The sequence below is a fragment of the Myxine glutinosa genome, chromosome 4 (genome assembly GCF_964187855.1).
Source record: "Myxine glutinosa chromosome 4, kmMyxGlut1.1, whole genome shotgun sequence".
In the NCBI taxonomy this organism is placed as follows: domain Eukaryota; kingdom Metazoa; phylum Chordata; class Myxini; order Myxiniformes; family Myxinidae; genus Myxine; species Myxine glutinosa.
In genome coordinates, this window is record NC_136264.1 from 195888515 (window position 1) to 195909025 (window position 20511).

Here is a 20511-nt window from a genome sequence, read left to right on the forward strand (position 1 = left end):
CTGCCTTTGAGATTTCGAAATTCTTGAGAATCATGTAAAACATTCTTGATTTCAATATTTGTGAAGATTGATTATATCTCTTGTTTAAAAAAAACCCCGAAAAGTGTTGGAATCTTCTTCATGTGAGTGCGAGTGCAGATTTGATGAAGGATATTATTTAAAGTTAAACAAACAAAAGCATTTGTTGTTTCACAAATGTCGTTGCACCTGTCAAAAAAAACAAACTCAAATGTGTATATATATATTTGAAGTCCATTTATCAAAGTCCATTTGGCCTCTTGTCACCATTTCATTCAAACTTTGGCTGTTTTATTTGAACTTTTTGGTGTTTTACCTCAATCATACGAAAATATGCAATTTGGTGTTTGACTGTGATACATTCAGTCATTACTTATCCAATCTCAACCAAACTTGACAGGAGGACTAAGGGTCACATGAAGGAGGTTGTAGGGACTTCATTTGATCCCCTCCCCAATGGCAGTTTCCTCCTTGGACAAAGCTGTGTTAACATTTATAAATCGTGGTATTTCATGGAACAACCCAAAATATTATAAACCACAAACACATGATTATCCTTTTTACAGTCTCTACTCTCATTTAACACTAAACTGAAGGGGAGAAAACTCGGGGTATGTTCAGTTCCCAAGAAGCTAGCTGGCGCTTGCCATGCCAGCCGTTCCTTATCAACGGTTTTGAATTGAATACTTGCTTGAATGCTTAAGCCACTTGGTGAGCGCTCTACAAGAAACTTGGTAACTGAAAACACCCCCGACATTCTTGAGGCCCAAACCGAGATCTATTGGAATCTATATACCCCAGAGGATAATAACATGATCCTTCCAGCCGTTCCCATAGGGAGTGGGTCTACTAATCTATTTAATCCCGAATTCCAACCCGTGACCTGTAAAATTTCAAACTTGTACCAAAAGCATTAGTACAAATTTTAAAGAAGGTACTTTTTTATATGTGACGTTCAGTCAGTTAAATATGAATCGACATACGGTATTTGTTTGATACATCAAACTTATGATTATGAATTATTGATTAATGCACCTTTGATATTATTGTCATGTGGAGGTTTTATTAATCACCTTGAGAACTGAAGGGAAATGCCATGTGAAAAAGGCTCTTGGGTTGTTCATGTGGGACTAATGTTGGGTGGGGGATTAGGAGGGGGGTGTTTTTTTTTCCAGCTTGTTAAGTCCGCACGCTTGATAAACAAACGATTGTGTGCAAGGTGCATATCTCTGCTCTGTGCAGAACATCTGGTGTGTATGGCAAGCCGGCTGCCTGCCTTCGCCAACATGACCCTGGCAGTGAAGCGTGAGCTGTGTGCCGTCATGCTGCTCACGGTGGTGGACAAAGCAGGCACTGTGATCCACCATGACAGTGAGGAGGTGCGTTATCCCTCACACAAGATGTTGACCAAAGAACAGTGGTGGGGGATTTGGGAATAGAGGCCTTTGTATACATTCCTGGTCGACCTAGTTTTATTGATGTTGCTGTGGCACCATGGAAGGATGATCATTTATTTTAACCGAAAAACGGCATTCGTCGTTTGAACAACTATTCTACACAATAAAGTGATTTGTTTATCTAAAAGACAGTCATACTCGTAAAAAACAGGAACAACCCTTAGACGACGTTTCACACTTGTTTTTCTCATTCTCATTGAGCACTTCAGGCTCTTCCCTTGAACACCTGGGCATTGTGGGTAAAAACAGTCATCAATCGGTAAACAGCGGAAGTGAATGAATATCATCTGTAATAGAAGAGCATTCGGCGCAAAACGTCAAGTGATAAGTTTGCATTCATTTGGATTGGCAGGTTTGGCCCAGAGGTAGGCACACTCACCTCCAAGCTGTGTAACCTGGGTGAGAATCTCCACCCAGCTATACGCTGCCATCTTGGTGTTTCACAGGCAGGGCGATTCACCAATTAGTCAGGTTCACTATGTTAACAAATATGATTTCGTTCAGAATTTTGGGAGATTAGCAAACCTGTACATTTTTGGAATCAGCAGAGCATGGAGAATCAGAAAATCAATGTTGGCATTTGCACAGACACCTGCATGGCCGCCATTTTGGATTTTCAAAATGGCCGCCATAAAATACATATTTTGCGCGATCTCGGCTTCTAGTCAACCCAGAAACTTAATTAAATATGCTAATCCTATGTTTTCTGGATCAAGGAATCCAATAAAGGCCTCAAAATAGTGCTCAGGATTATAGAAAAGCAACAAACAAAGGTAATTGAAAACCATTGTCTTTATATTTGTGATATAACTGTATTACATAATACATGATATTGCAAGTCCTTTGAAGTTATAGGTATGGCTTTATAAAGCAAGAAAGCAGCCTTGTTAGTATCAGATTGAACAATAAGTCCTACACACAGGATCTACGAGGTCTATACCGTTCAGGAATATGCTTTTACAGATCTTCATCACTGTCCTGAGTGTCATTTTCGCAAAGGTGTCTACGCAAATGTAAACATAAATTTTTGGATTCCTCATGCTCTGAATATTCCAAAAATGTATAGTTTTGCTAATCTCCAAAAAATTTGAACGAAAAAACATAGTGAACCTGACTAAATGTTTGCCGTCCTTCGGATAGACGTTAAACAGGTGTCCTGTCTGCCAGCATTTCTTGATGGGATGTTAAAGATCCCACGGTGTCCTTCGCAAAGAGTACGCGAGCTATTGCCCGGCACCCTGATGAAATTCGAAATTCCCGATCAATCCACAGGGAGCACTGCATCGGCAGCACAGCTGCACTCTCAGACAATGATGCTACCCCGCAGCCTTGTACTGCATATGGGAGAAGAAGAAGAAGCATTCATTCGACAGCTCCACTTGACTGCATAAGGGACAGTGGACTTAGCACATCCTCTCAAGTACTGTGCTTTACAATTGAGCAACCTCAGCTTGCACTCTACCAGGATTGTAGTGTTAACTTAGATTTGTCTCCACCAGTGATCAAACCTTTGTGTACATCTCATATTGTCTATGCAGAGCAGACGATCCTGTGCTTGGCTTTTCCGAACCGATGTTCTCTCTCTCAGCTTTGCAGTAAATCAATCCAGTTTGGGTGATTTGTTTGTAGCTCAAGAATAACATTTCCTTCAATTTTATTTGTTGTTGTTGCAATTTTCCATTAGTTGAGGCATTTTATGAAGTCAAGCGTTTGAGCCTTAATTTGAGTCGAATGATATTGATTGCAATTTGTTCCATATTACACAATGTTAAGCACACATCATTGTTTTGTTGTTTTCCTTTGTGCTTCCCCATGCCGTTTGGCCACCAGTTGGACTCTTGGTCAGTGGTTCTGAACGGCACAGCTGAAATCCGCCAGCATGACGGCAATCTCATTGAGATAGGCCCTGGCGAAGTTTATGGCATCGGTTCCAACATGGAGCGCAAAATCATGCAGGGAGTCATGAAGACCAAAACGGATGACTATCAGGTGTGGAGTTTGTATGCTAGTGTTGGTGCCTTGATGATATCGATGTGTTATATTAAATGTTACTATTCAGTTTACACTTCCTGAGCAATAATCAGTAATTTAGGCACTTCCAGCAGTCAGGAGTACATTCTTGGGTAGAAATAGGAACGAGGTAATTATGAGGTTATTGTGGTTTATCAGGAGTGTTACATCTCGTTCCCAGCAGGTGATGTGCAAGGGGAAGACTAGTTATTAAGGTTTGTTGGTGCAAAAGCAATAATCTTTGTGAATATAGGGAGTTTTATTGAAGGTTGTTGTGCTGCAGCAACTATTTGAATGAGAATGAGCTGCATGCGGAATATTCTCAAATGTAATTGCATCGCATGTGGATCAAATGTGGCGTTAGGCCATTGTCCGCCATCTTGTCACTGGGTGCTCCTGCCAGTGTAAAGTGCGAGCCTGTGTTTCTGGCTGCTCTGATCATTTGACATCTTGCAAATGTAGTTCAACTTGAAGAGCGGAACTTCCTACAAGTTATTCTTATTCTTAACTATATCGAGTGGTTGGCTCTCTTTCGATCTTCTCATGTCAAGGTTCTGGCATTGCTTTGCCACTCTTTCAACAATATACCTTGCCCTGCTCTAACATGGTGAAGGTGACAACCCAGTGACCCTGTCCTTGACAACCGTTCAAATTCTAGGCTTCTTGCTCACCTGCATCCACCTGTATTCCTTTTCCTACTCCTCCTCCTCCTCCTTTGCCCCCACACTAATGATGATGTCGAGTCTCCTTGGGCAATGATGGCATTGCCTTTCTATGGCTGGTACACACAGGTAAGCGTGTGGTATAGACGGGGGGTCGCCACTCCTCTCCGTCCCTCTGTTTGCCGTTGGGGAATTCACCCTCTTCCGTCAGTGCTGTTGGAGTCGGTGGACTACCATCCACCAGATATGCAGAACCATCTGGCATTTAAACAGCATGGCTGCGGACCAATACCCTGTTAAGGGGGGCTGACAGGTACTACACCTTGCCCACAGGTGACCTGGAGTTATGCAAGGCAGGGGCATCCATCTCCCTGAGGTATCAGTAGACACCCGCATGCCTCCCCACATTAACTTCCGACCTCATCCCACATTTTCTTGAGGATCACGTCTGTATGTCTCTCAAATGTTAACCTGCTCCCTACGGTATCTGTTAAAACACGTGTTTTTTTATTTCGTTTTGCTCCTCCATGAACCTCAAAGTAATAGAAACTATGTTGAGGGATTGTCAGAATGAGGAATAGTCCGAATTGTGTGCGGTCTGTCTTTCCAGTAGCGCATCCCTTCTTGGACGAATAGCACCGGAACCCATGACATGTTTATGTGATCAGTCAGGTGTTTTGACCGTATCGTCTTTTTCAAATATGTTTGAATACGAACTGACCCTGACCCTAACCCTAACCCTAACCCGAACAACTAATACCTCAATTTTTTCCTCTACCTCGAGCTATGTTAAAAAAAGAAACTAGAATGGCACTTGAGAGAGTGCATACCTGCACCAGGATGAAGTTTATGTATTGTCCCTCTGATAGGTCAGATCTGCATCTTGACCTGAACCAAAATCTAATTGGCTTGTTGTTGTCACTTACCCAACTTATCCACCAAGTTTAGTCATAACACATCTATTAGGTTTTGAAATATCATGCTAGGTATAGGTTTTTGGCCGGATGTCTCAATTATGAAGAATCCCTTTAAAATTAGAAAATCCTCGGATCCGGATCCGGATCTTCACCAAAATCCAATCATTCCGCTGCCCACCTTCGGTGTTGGAGGTAAAGATAAATATTGTCAACGAATTTAGCATTTTAAATTTTATTTCATGCAACAGATTCATAGCACCCATCCGCATCCTTCCGCTGATTGTCGATATTTAAGGTTTCCGCAGCAGGTTTCCACTCTATATCTGTGATCCATTGATGGCCATTTTTTTGGACTGTCTTAAAGTGTCTTATGAACTTGACTGTCAACATTTAAGGATAGAGTGTCAATAATGAAAATGTATTCCCATCTGCAACCCATGCATAAAACTCAACATTATGGAAATCGGAGGAAAATTCTTCAAGTTGTGATCAAAAAGGTGTTTTTTTTGTTAATTATTTCACAATCCGTGAAAAGTAGGTGAAGGACATGAAGCAAATATCGGATGCGCAACTTCAGTTGCAGGCCCACTATTATGATGTAAGATTTCAAGCCTTGCAGACAAAATATTCTTTGTGACTTTTTGACACCAATTAAACGGAATGTTCCATGGTGTTGTCCCACTCGTGTACAGTTCGTGAGCGTCATGAGGACAGATTTTTGCCGCATTTTAAGTCGTGTGGAAGAGAGCACGGAGCGCGAGGAGGAGAACGGTTCCGTGGTTCTGGTTCGGGAACATCGTGTCCTCGACCGTTCGGGGACTCGTAAGGGCCACGTTGTTGTAAAGGTGGGTCTTGGTCGTCCTCTTCTCATTGAAGTGTCATTGGTGGCATGATTAACCCTTTAGATTGGTGTTAATAATTTGTTTCTTTTTAAACACAATCTTCGAGCCTAATTGGCCTGTATATTTTCACGTTATTCATCTTTTTTGATTTGCCGATTCACCGACCAGTAAATCCTCAGTAATTTGTTTCATTGCTCAGGTGCTGTGTTGGCACTACTTTATCCAACGCTACCTTATGCAAACTACATTGAATGTAGCTTTCTGTTCGAGGTTGTCATTTGTGCACTTTCTTATTCTTCCACACACTTTCGTCATATTCGCTTCATGTTTTTGGTTCAACTTGTGAAACAAAATGTTTCCCTAAAACATTTGATGAGAATCGTAATGCTCATCTCTCCCGCCACTGGTTCCCTGAAAGAGGACGTCATCATAAATGAGTTTCATCATTCATAGATGCTGCAATAATCATTATTGAACTTCTGGAACCTCATGGACTTCACTTTTCTGGCTTCCTCAGTGTATGATTTTTTTTTTTTTCAAAGCAATAATATTGTTCTCTTAATAACATTGACCTCCTTCTCTCCCCATCCCCCCCATCCTTTCCTGGTTTATGCTTTGTACGCCTTTTGTTTCTTCGCTTTTCTTTTATCCTCCTGCTTTCCACTAACATGCGCTGGCCTGTTTAGCATTCACATCGAACCGGTGACTCATGATGATGAAGGGAACCCAAGTTGAAATCTCATATACTATATATGCTCCTCTTCTACGAGGGTCCTTGTAATTGATATAAATATACTCTGATGTCTCCTAATCTACTTGTACTTTAAGGAAAGGTTCCTCCTTGAGCCATAGATGAATGTATAAACAAGAAAAAGAGCAATCAGAGATGGCAAACCCTCGCCAGGATGTATTTTCAGTGGTTTTTAAGGCTTTTGTGTTGAAACAAATATGGCGGCTGAACCACGTGACCGATGACGTCATCTTTTTTTTTTTTTCTCCACCAATTTATGCCTAAATCACGCTCAAGAAATTTCATCTTGATCGGATGAAGTTTTGTACTTGTCGAATTATGACGTCATAATGGAGGCACCTATGACATCATTTACATATTTTATTCCCCTTGGAGAGTTCTTTACAACGAGCCACGTTTCAATTTTTTCCATGAAGAGATATAGAGGTGCAACGTTTTTCGGTTTTTCCAATATGGCGCCTGTACCACATGACCTATTACGTCATAATTATCATTAAACATCATGTAGGAGGAGGCGCTCCTATGGTGAAACTTTTGTGTCCATCAGACCAACAGTTGCTGAGAAAAAAAATTAATAATTATCATATAAGTGTCTGCTCTTGCAGGGAAAATGGCCTTAAAATGCCTGTTGTTGTTGTTGTTGTATATAAGTGTACTTGTCGAATTATGACGTCATAACGAGTGCACCGATTACATCATTGTTAACATATCTTATTCCCCATGGGGAGTACTTGACAATGAGCCTTGTTTCAATTTTTTTCCATCGAGTGGTTTGGGAGATATAGAGGTATAACGTTTTTTTCAAGATGGCGTCTGTACCACATGATCTATGACGTCATAATTATGAATAATTTTTTTTTTTACAGGCGGAGGCACTCCTATGGTAAATAAAAAAATCGCTATGTGGAATTCTCTCATGTAGAGATTAAACTCACTCGTTTGAACTTTGGCAGAGGTCATTATTTACTTTTAATGATGTTTATATACGAATCAAAAAGAAAATAATTGGTTTTGGGTCATCCTTTCCGCTTATCTCGTGGGATTGTGAGTTGGAGAGACGACCGTGATGGCGGGGAGGGGGTTGGCATTCTCTCAAGTGGGGATTCAACCCATGTCCTTATAAAAGGTCTTTGTCCGAGGTTACCGAGTCCGATCTGTGCAGCTGTGCAGCGATCGGTGCAGCCGTTTGTTCGGCACCCGGGAAAATAACGTTATGCAGGAGTCCAAACCTGAAAATGCTGGAGGCCAAAGCTGAAATTGGAAAAACAATATACTCTATTTTACTCCAGGAGATCCCAGGAGTACCCACCCAAAATATCGTTGCGATCGGTTCAGCCGTTTTTGCGGTAGGGTAGCGTGGGGCAAGACGCCCCCATTAAGCAAGATTGCTGATATCTGCTCCTGTTGCAGCTATAGAGAACTAAAAGTAAATGCAAACAATAAGGACACATTAGTGCTACATAATAGCACAAGCACACCAAGATAGAAAAAAACGAAAAAGAACAAGAAGTGAATTATTTATTTTTTTTGGCCTCTTTGCCCCATGCCGGAAGTAAAACGCCCACCAGGTTGGGGCAAAACGCTTACTGTGGGCGTGTTGCCCCTGAGAAGTGAGCGTTTTGCCCCTTACTTCCGAATTACATAAAAAGAAGATAATACTAACGTCTGACTAGAAAAACATAGTCTCCTACATAGAGGAAATTTCACTATATACAAAATGTCATGAATTGTGACTTGGTCAAATTCAAACAGCCATGGGCACATGTCAGTCCGAGACATCCGACTCGCAGTTTGGGCACAGGAACTGGGCCAGTCCTGGCGTACATTGTTCATGTGCCCAATGAAGGCACAACTGGCACTGCACCCACACCTCCCTGGGTCTGGCACGGCTGTACTCACAGCATATAAGACAAGGCCAGTCTTCCTCCTCACTCGAAGCCTGTCGAGCACCTTTTGTGGCCATGACTTTCCTGGGCTTTTGAACAGTTGTCAGCCCTGTCTCATCCATGTTCCACACTCTTGAAGGGGTGTAGTCTTCAGCTGTCAAACACTCCTTGAAGAGGTCAAAGAAACCCTGGACCCTGGGTTTATTGAAGCCCAAACACGCGCTATGCTGGTTGCTTGAGGCTGCCTGAGGGTGAGGTCGTGACGGGAGAGAAAGTTCTGGACCCAGTCCTTTCCTGCCATCCGGGACTCTCTGTTGAAATGGTGGCTAATTTGAGCCTTCTCAGCAACATCAAACGCTAGACGCTGCATGTCCCGCATCCTCAGACCGTACAGTCGCCTCTGCATCTCCGTTACATGTGCTTTCAGCTGCGCGTCGATCTCAGGAGGAAGGGCGTTCTTATATCTCCCAAAATTCAGCACACCAGGTGCTGCTACTTGCTGGTCTCTGTGCCTTCGTAGGGTAGGCCTACGTGCCGGAACACCAAAGTCCTTGCTGGCACGAATGAGTGGAAGTCCCTCGCTCACTGCTTTCAAGGCTGCAGACAAGTTGCTTTGGCCATAATTGCCCCTCTCTGTCTTCCTTTTGTATGTTCTCACCATCATGTATCTGTTGACAAGTGTTTAAAAATGATTCAGTCTCTAAATCATAATTTCTTTTATTCATAACTTAGCGGAATATATTCAAATGATAGTCACTTTTACTAGCATAGGAGAGAGAGACACAGAGAGACACAGAGAGACAGACAGAGACAGACAGAGACAGGCAGAGAGAGACGACAGAGACAGAGACAGAGACAGAGAGAGAGAGAGAGACAGAGACAGAGAGAGAGAGAGACTTTGACTTTTAAGCTCTTTTTATTATAAAAGTATAAAACAAGAGTACCACCAAAAGCAATTCAATCAGGACAATCAGTAAAATCATAGCAATCCCGGAAGGAAAAAACAATCGGTGCACTGCAAACCAAGCGACAGAAAAGGTGCAAATGCCAGAAGAAAAAAAAACAACACACGATAAGAAACACCCGCACTGTATTATACAGAAATTAACAATTTGTTATCTTGGACCTCACAAATCCCTCCAACACACCAGGTCGCAACAAAATTTGCAAGGTCGTTTGCCGTTTGGACACAGCCAAATTCAAGCTTGAGCCTTGCTGACACCAATGAACTAAAAAACACCATAATACTGCATTCCTGCATGGGTCTGCCACCCAGCTTCGCCTTCCGCGACAGGTATACGGCCAGTTTAGCAGTAGCGGTTAGGAACCCGAATACAATAGATGTGGTTCCCTTTTTGGGAGGAAAGCCAAAGATGTAAGCTTTCAAAGAAAAGGTAACCTGCAATCTATGGGAAATAAAATTTAACCAATGAAACAAAGGAGAAAGTCTTTCACAATTAATGAAAGCATGAAACAAATCTTCCCTCACCGGACAAAAGGGGCAACAGCCGGAAATGGGGGAAAAAAACGAGTGACAGCATTGGAAGGAACAATCCAGTGGGCCAAACGCCACTGAAGGTCACCTGTTCTTTTAGAAATAAGTCCAGCATACATTGTATCCCATAAAGGCTCAGAGGGGGGACCGGGAGGCAAGAGTCCTTTCCACCGGGTAACCCCAGCTAGAGGTGGGTCCCCAAGAAGAAGTTTCACACAAGACCTATAAATACTCTTGCTGCTCATAACATGGAAGGGGGGTGACCCTGCGCTCATGGGGGGCAGCTCGTTTGGGGTAAAAGCGACACCTAATTTTGGGACTGTGGGCTCAACCTCTGCGTCCTGTGTCCAATGTAGGCCTAGCTGGTGGCCCCTTCGGATCACCGCTCTTAGTATGTTCCCGATTTGCCTCCTGGACCGAACACCTGTTAGGTCCGCCAGCTCGTTCGCAGGCTTCCATCCCTGTCCAGAGTCGTGTCGGAGATGACACACTTTCAGGATGTTGGCCGCTATAAAATGCTGGCAGAAGTCGCGACTCCTCGGGATATCGGGGAAAAGTGGGTTGAAAAATAAAGGCTCGTGTGCATACATGTTAGTGCCATACGAGTCTGTTTGGCGACTTATCGAAACGCCCTGCCAGGCATTCAAGAGGCTCTGATAAAAGACTGGGAGCAGAGATGTATCGACGTGTTGAAGGTTGGTCAGGAAAAGTTCCTGTCCGTATCCGAGCCTCCCAGCTCGTTGAAGAATGGAGCAGGCTAAGGGCTTTCCTGGTAGGTGTTCTGCATAAAGCAAGCGTTGGATGGAGCGGAGCCGGAAGGCCAACAGGCGGCATTTATTTCTTTTATTCGTGGATATACAGTACATGTATATCCCTGCACCAGAGTTTAGTCTGGCATCAACAGATAGCTAACAGATCCCTATAACAAGAAAAAGTAGAGACGTTCTGTTTCTTCTGCTATTTAGATGATGGTACTGAACAAATGAAGTATGAAATTTACAACAAACAGGACGAAAACAAAGAAAAACATCTGAGAAACGTACCGCTTTCTCTGCCTGTGTCGCCGTCGTGGCGGGAAAGGATGTTTGCGGAAGGAAGCTCGCAAGGCATCATGGGGCTCGTTGCATCACGTGGTTTAGTATATATTGTGGGTAGGCGTTTGACCCCTACTGGGCCTCTTGCCCCACCCTACCCTACCTGGGAACGGAAGGACGGACGGACAGACAGACAGACGGACGGACATTTGGTGAATTATAGTAAGATGTAATGGTACCAGATGCTTTGAAGCATGAAAGAGCTCAGATGTTTTTGGGATTTTTTTTGCTCGTGCAGGCCACACCTGAGCGGCTATTGCGACACCTCGTGGAGGACCGATCCTCGGCAGATCCTTCTTTCCCCGAGGACCTCCTGCTCACGTATCGCGTGTTTGTATCAAGCCCCATGGACCTCGCTTCACGGCTCCTGCAGTGGTTCCAGGATGAAAAGCAACTTCGTGAGAAGGTTAAAATGCTTGAGGGGAGGGGAGATGTAAGCCAGGGCACGGATAGAAAGCAGGACAAAGTAAAAGGGCAAGCATGTCAAAAACATTCATCGTTTGCTTTACCCTCACCTGCTAACCCGACCATGTCCAGGCTGGTTGCCTACTTGCATTCATACATCCTATTATTCTCCCGATTGTTGAACCTACTCCCTCTCTACCTCGTCACTTCAGTTTTTCAATTGCGCTCACCCATGTACTGTATATCCACGATCTCTACACTCGCTGATTCCTTCCCATTCTCTTTCTCTTCGGGTCATTGCTGCTTGTTTTTGTGTTCTACCTTTTCCCCTTGGGAATGCATGTCTATCCTCACCCTCCCCCTTCCTTTTCTCCCAAAATCTTTGCCGATTAGCTCTTCTATGAGCCTAGATCCTCATATATAAAACGAGGAGAATTATAAGGGGTGAAGGAGGGAATTGGAATAAACAGGAAGAGATCCTGTTGTGCATTTTGGCTTGATGGCGTTACCAATGTTTGGATGACGTTACCACCTTAGTGGGGAAGGAATAGGGAGTGACATAGATTGGCAGTCATGTGGGTGAGGATGGAATAGCAGCCAGGTGAGGAGGGAATGAAGAGCAGGCCTTCCTGGGCAAGGAGGGAGATGGGGGCTGCAGGCCTTCAGGAAGATGTGGGCGGCAGGCCTTCTGGGTGAGGTAGGGAGATTGGAGGGAGGGCGAAAGGTTGCCAGATGAGAAGGGAGATGAGGGGGGCAATACTTCCCTGCAAGGTGGTAAATGGAGAGCAGAGATTCCTGGTAAGGGGGCTGCAGTTCCAAGTTGGGGGGTGGGGGAGAGACTGTAGGGCAGAGTGGCTGCATGGAGGAGGTGTGGGGGACAGAATAATCAGAACAGAGAGGAGGGGGGGGGGGGCAGAGTTACGACATAGGTCAGAACAGACCTAGTTCCGACATAGGTGTTTAAGGGGGGAAGACGGTGGCAGAAGCGGCTGTCTGAGTAGGGGAGGGGCAGATTGGTCCCTAAGTCAGGTGATTGATGCATAGTGCCTGCATCTGATCTGGATGGTGTTGAGTGTCTGCACAAAGTGAACGATTATGCTGTGGAATGTATTCATTGAGTGGTGCCTTATTTGTGCTCAGGTGACTCGGATAATTTTGCTCTGGGTGAATAATCATTTTGAAGATTTCGAGGATGACCCGGCCATGACGGATGTCCTTGAGAAGTTTGAGTCGCTTCTTGAGCAGGAAGTGAGTTTTCTCATGGAGAGAGTTCTATTGAAATGCTTCTTCCTACAGATTTTGGAAATTTCATTACAGCGATTTGAAGCCTCTGGAGATATATTTCACAAAATGTTAAAGTCTATTCAGTGATGCAAACTATTAACACGTGATATGGAGGTTTGGGCCCTGTGCTGTAATTTACCATGAGACAATCACCCTAAACATTGTAACCTTAACTTCCATTGTACTATTTTTCTCTGTTGATCAAGCTGCTGTTATAATGTTGAGCCCATCTCAAAGGTTAAATATATTTTTTATTACTTGTAATACTGGTCATCTTGAATTACCTGTGTGGGAATTAAAAATACATCATTTTTATTTATTTTATTACCAGACCTGCAGGTTGTTTGTCGTCCATGCTGAAATAGTCCTGAAATAGAGGGGACTTGCACGAGTGAGACTTTTTTCAGCCCTTTTAACACACAAATGATTAGGAAGGCGCTCGGTAGAGCACATACCTCTGCCAGCCTGAACAGTTTGTTTTGCTTCCCACTGATGGGCCGAATCTGCATCTGGGCCTCAACCAAAATCTCATCGGCTTGTGCTCGTCACCTAACCAACTCGACCACCAAATTTTGTCATAACCTCTCCACAACTTTTTGAAATATCATGCTGTATATAGTTTTTAGCTTCATCTCTCAATGGTGAAGAATCACTTTTCAAATTCTGGTATCCGGATCTGGATTCTCATCAAAATCTAATAAATTTGCCCTCGTCATACATGCGACCTGTCCACCAAGTTTAGTCTGAATCCATCCGTTACTTTTTGAGATATCCTGCACAAACGGACAAACAAACAATAAAGAAGTCCTGCATAGCACGATACTTGCGAAATCCAAATAAACTATGCTTCCAGGTTTTGATTGGTGAATCAATTCAGTGTCCCAATATGCAAATTCTGTTCATACTAGCGTGGTACCCAGCCCCTGGGTGGGTCGAGATTGCGCATTATTTGGTGAAAAAAGTAGTCTCTGTGTATTGTGTATTGCAAGAAGACAATAGATGTTTGTGTGGTTTGAGTTTAAAGAGGTCTACCCGTCTTAAGGGTCTAAGGTGTCTAAAGGGTCTATTGGGCTCCAAAAGGGTCATAATGTGTCGAAAGGTCGAAAGGGTATTTTCCAATAGTAGTAATGGTGCAAAGGGTCAAGGGGTCTAAGGGTGTAAAGGTCTTTTGGAGTCTTGTAGGTCTGAAGGCTCAAGTGGTCCTAGGGGGTCCAAAGGGTCCAAATGGTCTAAAACATCGAATATTGTCTAGAAGGATCTTCAAAGGGTATTTAAGGATCTAAAGTATCTAAGAGGTCTCAAGGGTATGTTCTAGCAGTATAGTGGGTTGTTCGTGTGCTGGTTGCATCATTTTCCTGTGGGCGTGTCTGCCGCTGATGCAATTCCTCTCTTAAACCAGTTATCTCATACTCATTTTGCCGACCTCAGAAAGATGACAGGCTGAGTCAGCCCCACCTGGCGTTAATTCAACAGGATTCGAACTCAGGACCTTCGGATCCCAAGCCCGCCGCCCAATCCATTAGGCCAACACCAGTAATTGTCTAATAGGTCTATGGGCTAAGGGGTCTAAGCAGTCTAAAGTGTGTAAAGGTCAAGGAGTCTAAAGGGTCTAAGTGGTATAAAGGGTCAGAAATGGTCTTAAGGGCTCTAAAACACCAAAGACTCAAAGAATCTAAGTGGTATGTATGTCTAAAAGTATGTTCCAATAATTGGTAATTTAATAAACATATTAACATGGGTCGACCGAGGGTTCACTGTCTGCCTGTGTTTTTCGGTTTTATATATATCGATACATATTACATACATACATACATACATACATACATACATACATACATACATACATACATACACATAGGGTGGGCCATTTATATATTCCCGATTTTGAACCCCTGAAATTCTGTTGCTAAGAAACGATATCGAACAAAATATTTACAGGATATACGTACATATTTGAAGTTTTTGTGGTAAAATTTTTATGTAATTCAGAAATGTACAAAATTAGTTATGAATTTTGATATGATTTCTATCATTTTCAAGCAGTGTATCCTTTTGCGATACCCCACGGCCATTTTCTGTCGCATTCTGACCATAATTTCTCCAAAAGCTGCTTGAATTTGCTCTTCCAGGTCTTGAATGTTCGTGGGTTGAGTTGTGTAAACGTTGCCCTTAAGAAAGCCCCACCAGAAGAAATTACATTTGCCCACTGGAGTCTCCAGGTCCGCGAATGGCTCGACGAGACTTTACCTAACCAGTGTCTGGGTCACGATTCGCCCAATATGGCCTGGCTCCCTCGTTCACCAGACCTCACCCTGTGCGATTTCTTATAATATGGTCTGATAATGCTGGCCTACCCAACAACCCAATCGATCCCATTTTCGAGATCAACTCCAACATCACAGCTGGCATCTTTTCATCAGCAGAACTTGACACTGCAATGAAACTTGGAAAAGCCCCTGGGCTTGATGGTATTCCAATCGAAGGCTGGTGACTTATGAAGTTGAGTAAAATCTTGTTGAAATTCTGCAACAAAAACAAATTGTACCAATGCCCAAGAAAAAAAACTTAACGCTTCCTGAAAACTACCGTGAAATAAGTTAACCTCGAACAGCAGCAAAAATCTGCAAGTTCCTCCTTCTTAACAGAATTCGCCCTGAATTCTCTACTCTGGAGGCTCGATAAACCCCGGAGTAGGGGTCATCTCCTCACAACCCTTAGGCATTATTGAGGACACCAGCTTGAGTGGCGCTGACGTAGTCAATGCTATGTCTCGTCGAGAATCATGGAAAATTTTAATCAAATCACCACAATAAGTGTATGCCTAAAAAAAGAATATATATATATATATAGATATACTCAACATCAAAATAAACTTATCAAATCTTTAGAAGGACACTCATTGAAATCCTCCACGCAAAAATGAAAAATATTTGAACGCAGGTAAAGTTCAGCTATCTTTACTAAACACATGTCAATAAACAAGAGGTTGCCTCAATCACAAAAAAGCAAAAAGCATGAACATCACAAGGGGTGGTGCAACAAAAGTCACAGCACTGCAACACAAAGGCACGCACCTGAATACAGTCAAAACAAAATGACACAGGAATGGACACAACACTCCTAACAGTCAAGGACAGAATGACAGCAGTCCTCAATATCGTATGTGTCCCCCCTGAGCTGTGATGCAGGCTGTACACCTCCGACGCATGCTCTGTACCAGGCCTCTGATGCGGTCCTGGGGAAGTCTGTCCCATTCCTCCTGCAAGCCTTGATTGAGCATTTGCCGATTTACAGCAGTTGATCTCCTCGATGCAAGATGTCGACCAAGCTCATCCCATAAATGCTCAATGGGATTGAGGTCAGGGGAATAAGGCATCCAAGGCATCACTTCAACGCCCTGTTCCTGGAGGAAGTTGGTGGTCAGGCAAGCAGCATGGGGTCGAGCCTTGTCCTGCTGGAAAACTGTGATGTCAGGATGAGCCTGGAGAAATGGCAGCAGATGAGGTCTCAAAACTTCATTGACAACGCTGACTAGTGAGATTGTCTTCGATGACGACCAGAGGTGTCCTGAAACGGGTGGAAATGCCGGCCCATACAAGATTGGATTTGCGCGAAAATGGTTTCCTGTCAAATGTGTATTATTTTGATGTATACAAGTGTAATACACCGTATCTAATGAAGCACACACGTTTCTGCACTAGAAGGGTGACTTGCAACCAAAGAAGAACTTGCAACTTGCAACCAAAGAAGAACTTGCAACTTGCAACCAACCAACTTGCAACCTCGCCTCACACTGGATCCTCCCCAACGATTGATCTGGCGAATACAGCATGATGAATACCTTTCCTCACCTCTGCACCATACCCGTTGATGCCCATCAGCAGCATGGAGGCAAAATGTGGACTCATCGCTGAACAAGACTGCACTCCACTGTTGCTGTGTCCAGCGGCGATGCTGCAGACACCATATTAGTCTGTTCCGCCGATGCACTGCGTTCAACACTGGACCTCTGCAAGGACGTCTTGCCACCAGGCCCCGACCTCTCAAGCGCTTCCGCACAGCAGAGACACTGATGCGGTTGTTGTGGCGACCTTTTGTCACTGCAGCTGTTTGCATCGCAGCGTGGAAACGATCACGAAGATGCTGCAGCACAATCCAGCGGTCTTGGTTTGGGGTGGTTACCCGTGGTCTTCCTATTCGTGGACCATCATTCACAGTTCCAGTTTCACCGTAACGCCTGGCCAGGTTAGAAATTGCAGGCTGTGGGCAACCAAGACGTTGGGCAATTGTTCGCTGTCTTGCACCAGCCTCAAGCATCCCAATTGCCCTTAAACGTTGTTCAGATGTCAGGTGTGGCATCTGAATTTTGTTGTTGTTTTCCCTGTCAGAAGCCTCTAGAGTCTGGAGTGACTATGGACAGCAGTAAATGAATGTCTAACCACGAGAACTGAAGGATTTCATTATGAGGGTCATTATTTAAAGGGAAAGATCCCTATACAGAACCACTCAATCATGCCATTGTTGATCAACCAGGTGATTGAAGTGAAGTTCCCGTTACATTAATCAGCCATTACAATTGAAGAAACATGTTTGTAAACCTGCACATTTCAAAAAATGAAAGTGATAAGTTTCTTTTGATGTTCAGTTTAGATATATATATATATATATATATTATACCAAGTGAATCGGATTAAAATTAACGATTTGTGACCTTTGACTGTTTGATCTAATTATCTCAAAAACAATAGGCTCCAGCTTGTGACTACCGATACCAGGTGGTTAAGTTTCGTAAAGATCGCAGTAAAAATGTGACCTGTAGGCGAATGACAAAACAGAATAACAGACCAACCAGACCAACCAATATACTTTTGAATATTCGATTTCTCAAGTTAAAAGCAAACATGGGTTAAGCAATTGATTCATGCCCGTCGGTCTGTCTGTCTTATCGGTTCATGACCAGTTTAAGATCGAGGAACAACTTATTTAAAGCTAATGTTATATTTTGAATTGGGGATTGGAAGTTTGCCGTTTTACCGTACCTTGGCTCTGAATTTGTCCTGACCGCACATGCGCACAGAGGAGTAAGATATCTTTTGTACCCTGTCTGCCTGTCGGCAGTCAAACAAAGTTGAAAATCATTCCAAACAAGAAACTTACTGTTTTTAAGGCTGTCATGACTCATGAGGTATACAAACAACAGGCATGAACTAGAACGGCACTCAGTAGAGAGCATACCACTGACAGGTGAAAAGTTTATGTTTTGTATCGCAGAGTAGACCAGAAAATCACGATACAGAATCACATTTAATCAAAATCATCCGTCCACAACTTTTTGAGATATCCTGCTAAATATCGTTTTTGGCCCCATCTCCCAATGGTCAAGAATCACTTTTAAAATTCTACTAGCCGGATCCGAATCCGGATCTTCACCAATATCAAATCATTTCGTCCTTGTCACATACACTACCTCTCTGCCAATTTTCGTCCGAATCCGTCCACAACCTTTTGAGATATCTTGTTCACAGACAGACAGACAAGAGTGAAAACATAACCTTCATCCACCTTTGGTGGATGGGGACAAATGGGGGTGGATGGGATGGATGGGGGTGGATGGGAGCCCCAAAGGGGGCTCGGCAATGAGGCACGCTGAAAGGGGAGTACTCATTTTTCACTCTGGTTGTTTGTTGTACACCGCACCTTTCCTATGCCATCTCCAGGCGCTGCATAACGTCATTGCCGGGCACCGAAGGGGGCTCGGCAATGACGCACACTGAAAGGGAGTACTCAGTTTTCACTCCGGTTTCTTGTTTCTTTGTTTTGGTTGTTTTTTTGTTTGTTTGTTTGTTTTCTTGTTTGTTTGTCCGGGTGATATCTCAGCCATCCTTTGAGCTAGGAAGCTGAAATTTCGGCACAATAGTGAGCAAGTGCTTTGGCAAAAACTGTATTTTTTTTGGATTCATCAATTCATTGATTAGTTACTTTATTATTATCGATTAATTAAGTACTTATTTATTTCCTTTCTCTTCTGGGCATTATCTCGGGCACCTTTGGAGTTAGGAAGCTGATATTTGGACACAACAATGACCAAGTGATTTGGCTGTGGAGGCTATTTTTGATTTATTAATCGATTAATTATTTGATTGATGACTTGATTGATTTTTTTTTAAAGTTACAGATTCGAATGAAACGGTGGTGGTTTAGGTATATATTAGTCAATTGATTAATTATTTAATTTTTTTATGATTTAAAAAAAAAAATTATTATTAATCATTTATTTATTTTCTTTCTCATCTGGGCAATATCTCGGGCAGCTTTTGAATTAGGAAGCTGATATTTGGACGCGACAGTGACCAAGTGATGTGGCTATGAAGGATGTTTTGATTTATTGTACACCGCTCCTTTCCTATGCCATCTCCAGGTGCTGCATGACGTCATTGCCAGGCACCGAAGGAGCCCGGCAATGACGCGCGTTGAAAGGGAGTACTCAGTTTTCACTCCGGTTTCTTTTTTGTTTGTTTGTCCGGGTGATATCTCAGCCATCCTTTGAGCTAGGAAGCTGAAATTTCGGCACAATAGTGAGCAAGTGCTTTGGCAAAACAGTATTTTTCGTTTTTTGATTAATCAATTAATTGATTAGTTACTGAATTATTATCGAATTATTTATTTCCTTTCTCCTCTGGCCATTATCTCAGGCACCTTTTGAGTTAGGAAGCTGATATTTGGACATGACAATGACCAAGTGATTTGGCTGTAAAGGGTATTTTTGATTTATTGATTCATAAATTAATTGATTAATTCTTTAATTATTATATTAATGAGTTAATTCGTTAATTTTTTTTAAGTTACAGATTCGGATGAAACTGGTGGTTTAGGTATTTTATTAGTGAATTGATTAATTGAATGATTTTATGATTATTATTTATTTAATTCCATTATTAATCATTTATTTCTTTTCTTTCTCATCTGGGCAATAAATCTCAGGCACTATTTGGGCACGACAATGACCAAGTGATGTGGCTATAAAGGATATTTTTTGATTTATTGATTAATCAATTATTCGATTAATTATTTATTGTTTAATCAAATAAGTATTTAATATTTTCGATTAATGACTTAATTAATTTTCAAAAAGTTACAGCTACACATGAAGCACTGGTGGTCATTATTTGTTGATTAAGCCTGGTGTTGGCTTAGCGGTTAGGGTGCTGGCGGGTCCGGAGTTCGAATCTCAGTCGATTGCTGAATTAACACCAAGGGGGTTGACTCAGCCTGTCATCCTTCCGAGGTCGGCAAATTGAGTACCAGCTTTCTGGGATGAATGATCACGGTGTGAACCCCGATTTAGAATAGGTAAACCGTATCGCTGCGCATCGTAAGAGGCGACTAAGGGTTGGCATCAGGAAGGGCATCCGGCCATAAAAACATTGCCTCAAACAGGGAACCATGATTGTCATGGGGCCCGCAAGGCTAACCCCCGCTCTAGCGGGGAAAATGGCCTTAAAACGATCATTCATTCATTTCATATATCAATTGATAAATCAATCAATTATTGTACACCTCTCCCTTCCAATACAGTGTCTATGCACCAGAGGATGTTATTTATTTATTTGGAATGGGGGCGGTATACTTTGAATCTATCTGTACTTGTTTTTCTTTTCTTTTTTTGAACTGAAAATATTTCAATGCACCC

At 42.8% G+C, this 20511-nt stretch overlaps 2 protein-coding genes across 2 annotated transcripts in view; one reads left to right on the forward strand and one right to left on the reverse strand.

The window, feature by feature from the left end:
* The window catches only part of TSEN2 (tRNA splicing endonuclease subunit 2), an 841321-nt gene that overhangs the window by 423301 nt on the left and 397509 nt on the right, over nucleotides 1–20511 (reverse strand). The window lies entirely within an intron of this gene.
* LOC137425607 (rap guanine nucleotide exchange factor 6) overlaps nucleotides 1–20511 on the forward strand; it is a 159485-nt gene that overhangs the window by 78131 nt on the left and 60843 nt on the right. Inside the window, exons 9-13 of the mRNA XM_078776842.1 lie at nucleotides 1261–1397; nucleotides 3306–3464; nucleotides 5757–5909; nucleotides 11371–11538; nucleotides 12678–12785. Of these exons, the coding sequence (XP_078632968.1) occupies nucleotides 1261–1397; nucleotides 3306–3464; nucleotides 5757–5909; nucleotides 11371–11538; nucleotides 12678–12785 (725 nt within the window). The remainder of the gene's footprint in view (nucleotides 1–1260; nucleotides 1398–3305; nucleotides 3465–5756; nucleotides 5910–11370; nucleotides 11539–12677; nucleotides 12786–20511) is intronic.